General features: G+C 41.8%; 1 protein-coding gene across 2 annotated transcripts in view; it reads right to left on the minus strand.

Annotated features, from left to right (window-relative positions):
- Positions 1-2,624: 2,624 nt before the first annotated feature.
- The window catches only part of cdcp1b (CUB domain containing protein 1b), a 62,471-nt gene continuing 48,742 nt past the window's right edge, over positions 2,625-16,353 (minus strand). For both annotated transcript variants that reach the window (XM_028817863.2, XM_028817862.2), the window contains exons 6-9: positions 15,133-15,504; positions 10,472-10,831; positions 6,181-6,271; positions 2,625-4,667 (exon numbers count right to left, since the gene is read on the minus strand). In XM_028817863.2, coding sequence (XP_028673696.1) covers positions 4,220-4,667; positions 6,181-6,271; positions 10,472-10,831; positions 15,133-15,504 — 1,271 coding nt within the window. In that variant the 3' untranslated portion in view covers positions 2,625-4,219. The remainder of the gene's footprint in view (positions 4,668-6,180; positions 6,272-10,471; positions 10,832-15,132; positions 15,505-16,353) is intronic.

The raw sequence follows: 16,353 nt of genomic DNA on the forward strand, positions 1-16,353 counted from the left end.
GCTCTAACCCTATTTATATTTCCCACTTGTGCTCATTACGCTTGCATTACTGCCCACTACTTGTGAAGTCGTTGACCTGTTAGCCACAAGTCTCGTCCATCAGTTTATATAATGTGGTCGACGCTCTGTCCTTTAATGGCATCAACAATCTCTTAAAATAAGTGGTGGCAAACTCTTTTCTTTTTGTTACAGATGTAATAACACACTAATCTTACCACACATGACTAATACGTCATGGGGTGAAGTACAACTGACGCTGCATGTCCTAAATGTACAGTAAGTGTGTACCACTAAATCAAAAATTTTCTAATAAAACTTTTTCGCTGTTTCAGAGATGCCAGTGTATTTTTATTACTGACTTACATTATAATGTTGTCAAAGTGCTAAATGCATGCGAGGCCATGCTGCTCAGCCGTATCCTCTGATGGACCGGACACGCTAAACCTCAAGGGTGAGTCTCAGTCTGTATGGTGAACTCGCTGAAGGATCCCGACCTCAAGGTGGACCAAAGAAACACTGGAAGGACTACGTCAAGTGTTCTCTCAAGGCCTGCTCCCTTCTACATATGCAGCTTGAGACACTTGCTGGGGACTACGCACTTTGGAAATGGACAATAATCAAAAGGGTCCATTACTCTGAACGACAACCGACCCATCAACAAGAAGAGAAGAGAATGGCAAACCAACCCACTCTGCCTGGGGGGCAATTTCCTTGCCCATCGTACCCCTGGGTCTGCCTTTGGCAAATTGGCCTGCTCTCCCACCAGCACACATACGATTGGGGGGTTGCAGGGGGGTCTGGGGGGTGATGGAGAAACAGATGGACAGCCATGAGACACACGGTGAGGTGTCACCCTGGCTGAGATACCTGATGTGCCAGTGGAGGAAACTGGAGTGTACCTTTAAAGAAAGAGACAATGATGGCATTATCTATGAAAGACACTGTGTAACACTCCAATAGCCAATTCCGCGTGATTGCAACTGTGCGTTTCAGAGTGTGTGAAAACCTGTCATCATTTTCAGACTCAAGAGTACAAATAGACAAAGTGGCACTAGAGAAGAGCGACTACGCCGACTCTGGGACTGACAGATAGGAGCTACGAGGAGAGACTGGTGGAGCTGAACCCGTTTAAACAGAGATGACACGACCAGGTCAGGTAGGTCAGGTTGGGGATCCTGCACTGGTACAGCATGTTGCCACACCAACCACATGATGAAACAGCTTGGGATCCTGGTTGGCAACCACCTGGTCCAGTCCCACCCTCTGAAAATGACCCTCTATCTGCCACAGCCAGGCATTATGTGGGTGTCCCCTTGGCCTGGTCTAGCCACTCAAGTCCTCAACAATGAGGGTCCTGCGAGCCGGATCACCCTCGGGTAATCAGACCACATGGCCATAGTGCCACAACTGACGCTCCCTCACAATGCAGGTCATGGTGCCTCATTCAGGACTCCTTGAGCAACACAAAGTCACACCAGTGGCACCCAAGGATTCTCCAAAGAGACACACATGAAGGAGTCCAGTCTTCGTCTCAGGTCACTGGATGTCATCAGTGTCTCCCAACCATATAGGGAGCACCAGGACTCTAAAGACTCGGACCTTCATCCTTTTGTGCCACACACCCCATTTCCAGTGACCTCATGGGCCCCCACGCTCTCCCAATCCGTCTACTGACTCCACAGGATGAAGAGTCACCAGAGTCACGTGGATGTCACTGCCAAGGTAAGTAAACCTCTCGACGAGGTCGACACTCTCTCTGCAGACAGGCACACTGCCGATGGCCGTCCCCAAGAGGTCATTAAAGGCCTGGCTCTTGGTTTTTATCAGGACCCTTGCAAGCCCAGATACTCAGACTCCAGTGTGGTGTAGTGGCCAAGGCTTTGGACTTCAAACTCCGAGGTTGTTGTTTCCAAATCCACTAACACTGCGTGACCATAAGCAAGTCACGTCACCTGCCAGTGCTTCAAACAAAAGAAACGGAAACAAATGTTGTAAGTCATGTCGGATAAAGGTGTTAGCCAATTAAATAAATAATACAAATAAACACACAAATGTTAAAAGTTTTTCTTCCCACACATGAAATAAATTACCAAGGAGTAGGGTGGAGTGTAGGGACACTGAAAAGTCAGTTGTGTGTCATTTTGGACTGATTAGGTGGACAGGATTGGCTAAATGGCCTGTTCTCATCAAAATGTTCCTAATGTCCCAATAACTCACACTGAACATAAAGGCGGCGTTGTGATTAAGAAGTTGGGTCTAATCATCACCTGACATCCTCAGGTCGGCCCAGATCAACGTGGGGCCCACTTTTAAATCACCAACACGCATCGATGGGGTGTGGCAGGAAAACCAAAGCTGAAGAGCACATGAAGACACAGGCAGAACACACAGACTGGGCCAGGAGATAAGAGCACCGCGCCGCTTTGAACTTCAGCATCAAGTAAATAAAACAAGTGACAATAATTTAAAAAAAGAACAGGGAGTGGGGGCACAAATACAGAGAGACATTCATTCAATCGTTAACCTTTAACCTCTCGGCCATCTTCAAGCCAGTTTAGAAGGTCCAGGAGAGTGGCACATACAGCAGCAGTCAGTCATTCTCACAACAGAGGGCTGGCACTTGGTGACCGTGAGGCAGTTTATTTTTAGGGTATTAAACACATTTAGAAAAGGCACTCTGTACAACAATAATAAGTTACTCTGAAAGGCAACAACATACACATTTAGCAAGATCTACCACAAGTCTTAAAACCATCCAACCCTCGGTAAATGTTGGACTGTAAAAGCATTCTCATACTTTATATATACATACAACAAACATTCAGTTTAAAAAATATGAAACATTTAAATATTCTGTATAATCAAAAAAAAAAACAAAAAGCATGAACACCCATACATGTTCATTCCAAAGCAGCTGCTTTGTTAACAGCCAAAAGAGTGAAGCCCCCCCCAGGCTCCACACCACATGGTAAAGTAGCAGAGAATAAGCGTGGCACTCTGATGGCACAGTCGGCATTTTACCAGAAAGCACAACACTAGCGTTCATTACGAAGACAGACGTCAGGGCACTCCAACAATTTACCCAGCAGTCGGTTCCAGACATGTTTGGTTCTGTAAAACACGAACAGAGACGTTTCTAAGCAGGCCTCGCTCCTTTTTTATTATTTCTTTTCATTTGGAATTTAGATTGTCAGGTCTAATAAATATCTCCTGTCACTGTAACAGGGTCTAGGTGTAAAATGAGCCACTCTCTTTATAAAAATGGATAACTAAACTCCAGTGTCATTTGGTCCACATTGAAAACACCTTCCACACACACACACACAGCAAGTAGCCAGAGCAGATAGAGAATTACCTGACAGTCGATAAGCAGAACTCATTTACTACGCTGATTTCCATAAGGCAGGCACTACCAACTGAAATAAATGTAAAGCTTTAAAGCTCAGTGAACCACCAACACGGTTTTCATGACTGTAATAGTGGAGTCACGCAGGACATTCACTTTCCAGCAGGGCCCAACAAAAACAAGCCGACACTTTTATAAAGAGGTCAACGTTGGGCTGGCCGGCCTCCCGTATGGACTTGTCTGCGAGGAGTGACACTAAGAAAATGAATGTTGTTTTTGGGCTTCAGGAAGTCCCTCTCATGAGATGGCAGCTCAGACTCTTCTATGACGGACACACAACTGACCTGCATGAACAGCCCATGTGGCACAATAACACATTAATGTCATATGTGCACTTTCATAATTTAAGATTGGATTACATATTTGACGGACACCTTTAGTCCTGCATTAAGCTCATCTCTGTCGATGGTTTATTTCCTTTCATTTGTCTTTAGGTCCATCTTTTCGTTAATCTATCTTCTTTCTTCATTAAGCTGCCTTTGGTTACAATGTTTGCACCTTAAACCATTTCTCTTACTTTACTTACAAAAATATATATTTAAAATAAAAACAAAAAAAAGGTGTAGAGGTGACAAGCGGGCACAACTGCCAATTATAACGAGTATCCACAAACTGTGTAAACATTTCTTTGGCCCAAATCCCCGGTGCTCTCATTCTTGACATTGCATTACTCTGCAGCTTCTCTCAGAGCTTTAGCTCTTTTGAAGGACGGATATCTGCACACATACGTGCCAGTGGTCTTCTGGACCACCTTATTTGTCTATCAGTGCAGTAGCACACAGTTAACATGGAGTCAGACTTCCTTGTTCGTCTCTACAACTTTGACTCTTCCTTCTCATTTTCACAGTCATTTTCCACTTCCAAGGATTCGTCACCTTCTCCCTCGGTAAGTATCTGTGCAGGTCCATCTCCGTTGCCCTGTGGGATGCTCTTCTGCTTATGCTGGTTGAAAGTGTACAGCTCATTATCTACCATTTTGCTGGAGCCAATGTGGGTAGGCAACCCTCGTGTAACTACAGGAGGAGGAGTAGGGGGCATATCCCCACCTGACCCAATAAAAGGCCGGTAAACATCCACCTCGGGAATGGTTGAGCTGTCAGTGTCTCTAAGGAGGTGGCCATAAATCATGGTTTCATCAATGTCAGCATAAATGTGCGATTCATTATCCTTTCTTCCTTTGGGAAATTTTCCTTGTCCTGGATAAAACATGTTCCCACCTGGGTTATAGATCGAAACTTTGGGCTCTCTGCGCTTCTTCAGCCTGGACAATAAATAAATAAAGATAATAATAATCATCATGGAATAATACAGTCATAATGCAAGAACAGAGTCCTCTTGCTGCTACCCTCCATTCACTGGCATAGTTCCACAGGTGTTTTGCTCATTTTGGAGTTTCTAAGCTTTACCCCAAAAATAAAATCTATGCTGGGAACTGACAGAAATGGAGAAACGTGTAACACTAAATTCAGGTAAACAGGTCAAAGTACAGTATAACATGGTCACATTGACATCAGTTATGTCTTCTGTTAAAATAGAGATACTTCAGTCAAACGAATTCTTGATATACAATGCTGTGAAAAAGTGTTTTCCCCCTTCCTGATTTCTTATTATTTTGAGTTTACTTGGGTTATCTTTGTTTGATGATCTGAAACATTCAAGTTTGACAAACATGCAAAAAAATCAGGAAGGGGGCAAATACTTTTTCACAACACTGTGAAAAATATCTTGAATTGAGATCACTGCCTCAAATGGTAAACTGGTTATTCTCATGTGGGAAACATTTAGATTCTTTTATGTTTTGGGCTTCAAGACTCACCATAGTAGGCCTTGTGACGTAAATAAAGAAAGTGAAATGAAAAGAAGCCGGTAAAGGGAACAGACAGTAGATGGCCACAGTCAAGATTACAGCCTCCTTCTAGTGCTGAACATGCTAACATGAAAAGAGGTGTAAAAGACAAACGCTTTAATTTTAGAATATGTTCTGTCTCAGTAGTGCCTCCAGGGTCTAGGATGTAATAATAAATCTCTGTAAAAGACGGATGAGGGGTACTTGAATTTGGCTCAAGTCTGCCTTCAGAGTGGCTCTTCTTCTGCACTGTCGAGTCATAATGAAGGACCTGCCTGATTATGACATTTTATGAGATTTAGTGGGTGCTGTGCTAACATTGATAGCTCAGTATGTAGTATATGGTCTGTTATGCTTTTGTTTCTTTGAGATGGGCAGTGGTATAACAATACTGGGGGCATTGAAAAAAAAAGAATGAATTAACCTGTAAGTACATATGTTAAATACAAGAAATGGAGGTGTTTACTGTATGAAATGCCTCATGATTAAAAATTTAAAATCAAGCTGTGATTTTGATGATTTTTCACTGGTTGATCAGATTGGGTTATTGACAGTATAAGGGGCCTTACTTATGAGATTCTGTGTCGAATAAGTTTCCTTAATACAGAAGTAGTAGGGTGTTATACCGTGTTTGCCATTATGGATGAGATGAGAAATCAAACCAAATGACCCCTTTTATCGGCTAACTGAACAGATTACTACATGCAAGCTTTTGAGGCAGCTCAGGCTCCTTCTTATTCTTCTTCTTGATTACAACCTGGCCTCAGTTGCCTCTAAATCTTGCACTTTGTAATCAGTTAGCCAGTAAAAGGCATCATTTTGCTTGCCTCATTTATATAGAAGAACTATTACTCGCACCTCCTAGTTTAGTCCTGTTTAAATTGGGCACATTACAAAAGTTTGGAGAATAAAAAAATATTTCTCCTACCTTCTTTTTGAAACACAGCAGGCAGTTGTAATTATAGCCACAACTGCCAAAGCAGCACAGACTGCACTGATGATGATTTTCTTGGTATTGTCTAAGAGAAAAAGAAAACAAGTTTGTTATGACTAAAATCAGAGTTTTGCAAAGGATATTCTTAGAAATGTTTAACCTGACTCCACTGCGCTGCACTTAGACCCGAGGCCAATTACTTTCATTTTTCACAATGTCATATTTCCTGTACAATATTAACCAGAACATAAGGACCACTGATGACAAAATAAATACTGTGAGGATCCACAAACAGAGTGAATTCAAAATAAAAACTGAGCAGTTGTTTAGAGTGTGACACAAATGACAACAGAAAGATGCCATGCCCTCACTTAAAAGCCTGTGGGGAAATACAATCAGCAAGAAGGAGAGAATCCCATCAGTGTGGTTTTCATAGGGCCACCCCTGGTAGCTCATGACAGCTCACACGTACCCCTGAAGCAATACAGCAATATTCCATTTTGATTCCTTTAATTACAAAACACATTCCACGCCTGTCAAAGGGGAGTCTGAGTTTGTTTACAAGTCAGCAGGGTGTGCCCGGGAAGGACAGCAAACTGCCCGATCAATAAAAGCTGAGAACACAAAACCTTAGCGTATGGGGACTAGAATTACGCTCAGGACGGAATTTATTAGGAATACATGGAGTTGAGGACTGCACAAAGTGCTTTTTATTTACTGACATTAAGGACTTTGTGAATATTCTTTGCTGCTGTGAACGATCATTTCTATATTTGTAGGGACTGTCTGTACATAATGTCTTTGAAAACAAGTTAAACCTGCTTCTCATAAGAAGGAATCAGTTTGCTCTCACGTCTAAAAGCTACACAAGCACATTCACTGTAGCAGCTGCTTCGTAAGTGTAAGTTAGCTTTATGAGCACCACACAATGTAGACGACCGTCTCTGGAGGCTGGAAATCTTAAGTTTTATGAACCCCGGAATAAATGGCAAATGATGCCTTTAGGGACACACAAAGATTTATGTGGTCCTTTGGGAGAGGATAAGCAGACCACACCACACTTAGATTAGCTTTATAAGGTCAGTAAAGGAGCTGATAAGGGGATTGTGTCACCGCCATTACTGAGGTGTATGTGCAGAAGAGGTTAAGACAGCAAATAACACCACAACCATGGAGCCGCCTGGGAAACTGGACATCTAGCATAAAATGTGAATATAAAAAACAAGAAAAATACACTGTACTTTGCATAAGAAACAGTAATAATTCATAAGCTCATTAAATACACAGAATACAGTAATAAAGAATTAATATAATGAATATTCACTGTTGCATAAACATGGGAAAAATTAAGAACACCCTAAGGGAACTCTGGACTTTCTCAGCATGTCTGAACAGGCAAACATCACATCTTCATGCAAACAATGCCTACAGATAAAGGAGACGTTCACCTGAATAAAAAGGTAAGTGTAGCGTCTGTTTGTCTTTCATTCTAAGAGATGGCATCACAAACCTTAACACTGCTTTTACGAATCCCATACCAAAAGGTGTATAACAGAGGTGGTGCGCTACAAATGTTAACCCTTACATTTCAGCCCGTCTTAGATGGGTAGCACAGCTAGTACTGGATTGAAAAGGCAAAAATTCTCCTTTTCTTTTTATTCAATTATTTAAAAAAAATATCAACAGATGTAATGATCTACTGAGGAATGAATAAGTCCACCGTTAGCCTCAGAAGACGGCATTGCCCCCTTTAGCAGCAATGACTTCTTGCAAGCACTGGGCATAACTGCCCACCAGTCTCTGACGTTAACCACTCTTCCATGCAAAAGTCCTTCAGTCTCAAGATGTTGGTGGGTTTTCTTGCATGACCCACCCATTTCAAATCCTCCTCACAACATTTCAATGGGATTCAAACCAGGTCTTTGACTAGGCCAGTCCCATCATCCTCCACTTCTTCTTTATGCTCAGTGGATTTGCTAGTGTGCATCAGATCATTCTAATCCTAAAAGGTCCATTTCTGGTTCAACTGCCACTTTCTGACAGATGGTCTCACTTTGATAGGATGCAGAATTCATAGCGGACTTGATGACTGCAAGCTACCCAAGCACTGAGAGAACAAAGCAACCCCAAAACAGAACATTTCACACCATGCTTCACAGATATTAGGAGGTTCCTCTCCTGAAATGCTGTCAAATTTGTCTACGGTCACTGTAGCCCAAATACTCTATATCTTTGATTCACCTGGCCAGAGAATGGTGTTCCAGAAAGCCTGGCATTTGTCTAAATGTTTAATGGTAAACTTCCATCTTGCTGGAATGTTCTTTTTGGACAGCAAAAGCTTTTTCCAGGCACAACCCACATGCCGGTCAGAAATGTACAATGTCTTTCTGATTGTAGACGCATGCACTTTGACATCAGCTGTTGCAAGAAGTTAACTTTTGATCCCTCACTGAAAGTTTGTGGGACTTGGAGATTTCTTTTAGTATCTAATGGTCAGCTCTTGGGCTGAATTTGCTGGGCAGGCCAGTCCTCGACAAATTAGCAGCATCAATGCCACTTTTAGATGATCTTCTTGATTCCACATAATTTGCCTCTCTTTTGAAATCCATTATCAGACTCCTTGGCTTCTACAACCTTTTTTTAAAGCTCTTTTGGTCTTGGCATGATGACACCACACACATCAACAGTGGCGGGCTGTCAGGGCCTGCAAGGCCTTCTCTGCTGGCCTAAAAAAATATCTGAATCACAAACTGATGTTAATTATATTTTGTCCATGAATACTTATTAAATAATTCCAAATAGTCTGTCAGCTTCCTTTCATAGCTTTTCCGATGGTTGTGCTGCTTCCAGACATGTATTTTCGTATTACAGCATTTAACCAATCACATTTCAGCCATCATTTGTTGCCAGGCAGGGTCAAAGTCAAAGAAGTCTGCCCGGAGGCCTTCACAATCCGTTCTGCAGGCCCTCTAACACAAAATAAATGTCGATTAAACTGTTGCTTCAACCAATCAGATTTTGAGTTGGTTTCACTAGGGCCCTCTAGCAGGCGTACGGCAACGTCACCGTATTCAGACCTGTTGATTGGATAGGATGGTGCGGATGGTGTAAAAGAAAAATCTGAATGAGAGCATCATGGGGCAGCTGTACACATTGGTATGTTTGGCGGTGACCATTCCCGTGCCCACTGCTTCTGTCGAGCGGACATTTTCAGCCCTAAAGCGAATTAAAACTTATGCCAGAAATACGACAGGGCAGGTTCGACTTTCAGCATTAGCTTCGATGGCGACAGAAAGGGACTTTGTGATGGAAGTGAAGCGCACGGATAATCTGTACGACAGAGTAATTGAACTGTTTTTGAGGAAAGAGAGGAGGATGGATTTTGTTTACAAATAATCCGAATTTTTGGTGAGTAAAATGCTGCGATTTTCCTAAATAATATTGCAAGTTTATGAGTTATTATTGATGGTTTTTATGTGTCTCACAGGCTGTAGCTGCAGTAGAAAGGAACTTGTTCACCTCTGGTTTGTCTATTCAATAAAGGCATTTATTGTGGCTACAGGAGTTATCTATCTGCGATGCAACGGCTCTTTATACTGTATTTCTGCATATTAAGATGGTTTTTATAACCATAAATTAGTTTTTGAGGGGAGGGTTGATTCAGACGGAGCACTACTGAAGGCCTAAGTGTGAAATGCACGGTCCGCCACTGCACATCAAAAGCAAAGAGAACCCCAGACCCTCGATATCTGCAGTTTAAATCAGACAGTCAGGTCCCTAAGGAGCTCCTAATCACTGGCGCCTCATCCGGAACACAGGTTTCTAATTTGATGGATTTCAAGTGGTGATACATGTACAGGCGTGACAAATCTGCATATTTGTTCAATTAAATTATGAGAATGAATACTTCATGTCAATTGTGTGTGTCATGTGTTCAAGTAAATCATCTTTATCTGTAGGCCCTGTTTGCATTAAGATCTAATGTTTGTTGACTTTTTTGACATATTCAAACAAGCAATCTCCATGGGGTGCACTTACTTTTTCACACTATCCTTTCAATCATTTATTTAACAGATGGACTCAATCCGGCAGCTGCATTTAGACCTACTGGCGGATATATCACACATTCTTAAAAACACATACTGTATAATTCTGCTTTCAGCAGCAGTGCTTTTCCTAAATAAGTGTTAGTGGTCACACACAAGTCAGCCTTGCTATTTACAGACATGTTTAACGCATGAGACAATACGGACCATGTAAACCTACAAGATCACAAGATACAAACCTTGACTTTTTACAATGATCGCATTCCCCACTCTAAGCACATGTCTGCGACCTAAACTTTCACAATTGGTAATATTCAGCCAGAAACTCTGCAGCATGGTCACCGATCCCGGGAGGGTGACATCTTCTCGGAAGCTCAGTTCTTCTTCTTTAGAGTTATGACCCATGATGCCGATTACTGCATGACCCTTTACACACTCCGGCCTTGTGGTATTGAAGAACTGGAGCTCAGCCTGTGTCTTTGGAGGAAGAGATATATTCCAGGAGACGGACGCCAGGGAGGGCATCCCTGCAGGCCAATGTGGGCTCACTAGGTAGACTGGAAGCTCCTTATCTGGGGAAACTGTGAAAATGTAGCTTTCTGTGGAGAGAACAAGCAAGAAAAATGGAGCATGAAACAATGTGTCATAGATTGTAAGAGCATTAATGGAACTCGCGTGTAAAGCTTGTTTTAACTGAAAAATAAATTTCAGGTTATTATACATGGAGAAATTCTGGAGCACATTTACAGATTTACATTAATCAAGTCTTACTGAGGACAACAGGATTATGTACAGCACCTGCTCCAGCACCTCAAGCTCAGGATCAGTGAACTTGAGGAGGATGTGGTTAGCCTGCATTGTTTAGGATTACATTTACTTATTTGCCTTTATCCAAGGCGACTTCCAAAATTGGAGATACAACTGGTTACAGTTTGTTTTTTTAGTTGGAGCAAATGCAGGTGAAGTGACTTACTTAGGGTCACACAGAGTGGGGTTGAACTCACAGACTCCAAGACCATAACCACTACACCACACAGCCAGTCACTGTAGTAGAGAATAAGCAGATCTTGCTCAGGTTTCCTTCAGGGAGGTAGCATGCCCTCCTATGGTGGGTCACAGTACCTGGCCGAGTTGGATGGTGACTCTGATAGCTCCGAGATGGCTGGCAGGAATGGGGAGCCCCAGCAAGTCACCTCAAAACATGTCCACAAGATAGGAAAGAGGTAGTGACAGTGGGGAGACCCAAACATTAGGGGGACTGAGATGCAGATTTGCTCGAAAGATGGAGTGTCATTTATGGTGTGTTGCCTTCTGGGTGCACAGGTGGGAGACCTCCCTAATAGGGTGGACAAGCTCCTGGTTAGAATAGTGGCTGATGCAGTAGCCATTGTCCATGTTGCAGCAAATGACATACAAAAGAGTAGGCTGTCAGGTCCACAATCCAAACTGAAAATTTCCTACAAAGCCGTGGAGAGGAATGGGCAAGGTGGTCTTCTCTGAACTTCTGCCTGGGCCGCATACCAATCCAGGTCAAGACTGAAGAGACCAGAAGGTTTAGTGTGTGGCTCAAATCTTGTTGGGGATAAAGGGGCATAGGTGGTCACACCCCATAGTTGCCCTACCGCACACTGCCTGTCTTGTGCCGCTTTACAGAGCTCAAGTCACAGTTTACGGATATATTCTGGTCACATCTGGTGACGTGGTGCATCAATTTACTATAATGCTGTTGCTGGGATTGTGCACCTGCACGTGGCTGGCAAACAGCTCATCAGTATAAGCTGGCACAGATGAATATAGCTACACTGGGCAAAACAAAAGCCACCTCATGCTCCTCCTAATCAAAGACTATGTAGTGTTTATTCTACCATGTTAACAGGACTCCACTGTACCCTAGATATCATATTGTAAAGTTAGTATCATTTAGCAATCAAGAATTATCAGACTCAATATGTCTTCAGCTGAAAGAGGGTACAATTAACACCACCTACGCTGACAGCACTGGCCTACATCACTTCTCCTGGGACACCCTGCAGATTTGCTACGCTACAGCACGATGTGTGCAGTACAAGACCAAGGACGTTCTGCTCAAGCTTTATAACACATTGCTCATCTGGAGTACTGGGTGCAGTTTGGGTCTCCAGGCTACAAAAAGTACTTAGAAGCACAGGAAAAAGTCCAGAGAAGAGCAACTAGGCCGATTCAGGGCTACAGGGGTTCAATTATGATGAAAGATTAAAAGAGCTGAGCCTTTAAGGGAGATGAAGAGGAGACCGGAGTGAAGTGTTTAAAATTATGAAGAGAATTAGACCAGTGGATCGAGACGTTGACTTTAAAATGAGTTCATCAAGATCATGAGGACACAGTTGGAAACTTGTTAAGGGGAAATTTCACACAAACATCAGGAAGTTTTTCTTTACACAAAGAACGACAGACACTTGGAATAAGTGACCAAGTAGTGTGGTGGACAGTAAGACGTTAGGGACTTTCAAAACTCGACTTGATGTTTTTTTGACAGAAACAACTGGATAGGACTGGCGAGCTTTGTTGGGCTGAATGGTCTGTTCTCATCTCGATTGTTCTAATGTTCTAATTTGTAATTCTCTTATAATGTAACCATTACACAGAACAAACAGGGATTCACATTCCAGTTTCCTTTCATCCACAAAAGATTTTCAGAGTAAAAAAATGATGATGAAATCTAGACATTTATATCATGTACTCCCCTAATATGTTTTACTTTTAAATTACCTATTAGAATGTAGTGAATTGAAGAATTCTTGTCAAAAATGCATTTCCAACTTCCCCTTCATGTTAAAAGGCCTTCTTAAAGTAAAAATTAGTTGGATTAAGTTAATAATGGAGAGGTTCATTTAGTTGCGTGTTGTGCACAGGAGCAGCTCATGTAGGGCCGATTCACACTCTGCGTACGTAGAGACGCGTGTTAAGACAAACACGTTTTCTATGTGCTTATACCTCAGGAGTCGGCCTGTCATTTTGTGTTAAAATAAATTTCTCTAGTAAGGCAAAAAAAATCATTGCCGTAATTTGCTGTCACATGCAGACCTGTTGCGGAGTCCTATCACAGGTGCTGTGGTGTTCTGGTATTACGATGCTCCTTTTGCCAAATATGATGACAATTACAGCAATTGCATTCCTGGATCAGGTGTGTGTGCTCAGCCTCACTCCTGGAATCACCAAAGGGCGGTTTACAAGAAATGGCAAAAGGTTGAGCTTTCTGTGTTATGCGATTCACTGCTGCGGAAAAAACAAAAAAATACACACAAACATGCCCAGTGCATATTCATGAGCATTCCTCATGTGCCAACAAGTAGAAAATGTGTGAAAAACATGCAACATGTCCCTCTTTTAAAAACTCACCGCACTCTACAGCAGTCCTATCAAAGGTGACAACAGAACAGAATTGACATTACTAAGTGACACCTCCAGCGACTTAGTCGTAACACTCTACAACTCACTACAACAACATCATCAAAACAGCTTACTTTCACAGCAGCAAGTAGCTAGCTTTAGGGGTGAGCTTGTGATTTAACAGCTAACGAGTACGCACCCGGAAATACAACACATACTGTGCCCACAAACAGTGAGGAACATCGGCGACTGCAAGAAAAGAAGGAAACAGAGTGCATTAACTGTGTAAATGGAGGAAAGGCTTGTCGAACTTTTGAATGAGCACTGATAGATGTCTGTTCAATGTTTCATCACACCGCAATGCATTGGAAAAAAACATAATGAAAGACTTGTGTGTTGTGGGTAAAATACGTTTCCTTTTTGTAATTTAGGTCTGTAAGGCCATTATTGTTACCTGTACTGTGATATTCTTACTTGCATGTGCTAATTAATATGCAGCACAGTCATTCTCCAGTGCCAGGATTGTACATCTTCGACGGATTAGTAGAGTTCATATTTTCATTACAATTAAGAACAGAACCCTCATGTGCCATAAAGTGCCCCATACGCACACTCTGATTTTAGGGCACGTGGGATGAATCCAACACCCCGACTGGTAACCCATATGAACAGACAACATAACAGCATAACAAAACACCACAAGGGTAAGAAATGGAGTTGGATGATGTTATTCTGAATCATTTTAAGGTATTTATTTTAATTTTACAAACTACCTGAAGAAGAGGCCTGAGTTGCCTCGAAAGCTTGCATATTGTAATCTCTTTAGTTAGCCAATAAAAGGGGTAATTTTGCTCGACTTCTCATTACATCCATAATGGCTAACACCGTACAACACCCGACCACTACAAGGTATTTTAAGGTAAGGGTATTCTCAAAAATCAATTAATAAACTCTCAGTACGATACAACACCCTTTGTGGGGAAAAAAAAACTAGCAACCATTTCTCTGCATTACATTTGTCAGACGGATAACAATGTAAGCCTTTAACTTGAATTTCAGTGGGAAAATTAGTTTTTAATTTAGAACCTTGAATATCAAAATCAGTCAGCATGTGCGTCTCTGTCTCAAAGCATAAATATTTCTTGTAGCACCGTCACCCTTCAGTTCTTGCTGGAGCTCCAGGAATGAATCAGCTTACTACTGTATATCTGGGCCTGCACAATCAAATATACGTCCACACAGTTCTAAGAGGGTCACTAACCTAGAGGTGAGCATAAGCACTTAGAAAACAAGAAAAGGCCATTCAGCCCCGTCTCATAGCTAAGCTGTTCCAAAATCTCATCCACATATTTATTTATTTTTTTAATTTGGCAAGCTCCCCCATTCATCACCATAAAGGAGTACTGCATATGCAGACAATATACACCAGGAGAAAGGGGGGCTCCCTTGATGACACAAACACAGCAAACATTTACTACAGAACTGCCTTGGTTTTAACCAAACATGGAACACCTGGAGAAAGTTTACTTACCAGCAATCTCATTTCCAATAGAAACATTAAAAGTTGGATCCATGGCTTCACTGGCATTTCCCTTCTCCACTGGCAGCAGAACCACAGAGATATTAGAGTGGATCTGAACTTTTTCAATTGACCCTTGAGAACAAAAGCTGCCCATCACAGATTGGTCTGCCTTTACGAGTTTATAATAGAAGGTCCCACTGCACTTCTGTCCAGGTAGTAGCTGTTGTAATTTGCCTTTGCTGGGTACCAACTCCACGGCACCATTATCAGGAGCCAAAACCTGCCAGGTAAAACTTTCCAGGGAGAAGGGCAGGTTGGCTAGAACTGTTGGTACGGTGAGAGGCATATTAATAACACTGCAGTTTTGAAAGTCGTCACATCCTGCAACAGAAGTGCATTGCAGCATTGTTAGCATCATTTCCATTCATATGCTATTAAGGTACAATTGGAAAAAACAGATAAAATGCCAATTATTATAAAAAAACAAAACAAAACACAAGTATAATAAAAAGGCCCTTGGATACACCACAGGGTCAAAGCTGCTCCAGAAGCTTTGATGAACATCCAATTCTATAAACACAAAATGCTGCGGTAGCTATTTGACTGTGGAGATTATTCAGAGCATATCCATTTTTGAATAACTGTAATGACATTATTCCTTATTAATCTAATTTCAATTATAATGTATAAGTAAAAATGTTTTACATTGTTACAGAATACAGAGCTATTCATATTTTGTGTATTAATGATGCTGCAGAAACACATTATTATTTACAACAACGTTTTAGAAATAGCTAATCAGAGTGGTACATTTTGTTATTTATCATGCTGTTTTTATACACCATTGCTCTACTTACAGTTTAATATAATTTACAGATAATAGTTAAGACAATAAGAGTAACTGGGTCACAAAAGCACCTGGTATCCATTATTATTTATTTTAGAATCGCAGTGCTAACACAAAGTTAATAAGTGAAATGAAACTCCTGCTACTGTGGCGTCTGCATTTGAAATGTGCAGCTCTAATCAGGCGGCTGCCTTTGAACAGGCTGTCGAGGTGTAGTGGCTGACTTTGATGCTGCCTTCATCATATGGCAGCAGAGCTACCAAGTCACAATGTTGTTGTTTGCGACGTCCATGTGCTCTCGGTACCCAAAGGGGGAAGTAAACAGATTCCCCACATAAGCTGGGGTTTGGCCGGTGTTGCACAACAAATGGTAAATAACTGTA

This window comes from Erpetoichthys calabaricus, chromosome 13 (genome assembly GCF_900747795.2).
Source record: "Erpetoichthys calabaricus chromosome 13, fErpCal1.3, whole genome shotgun sequence".
Lineage (NCBI taxonomy): Eukaryota > Metazoa > Chordata > Cladistia > Polypteriformes > Polypteridae > Erpetoichthys > Erpetoichthys calabaricus.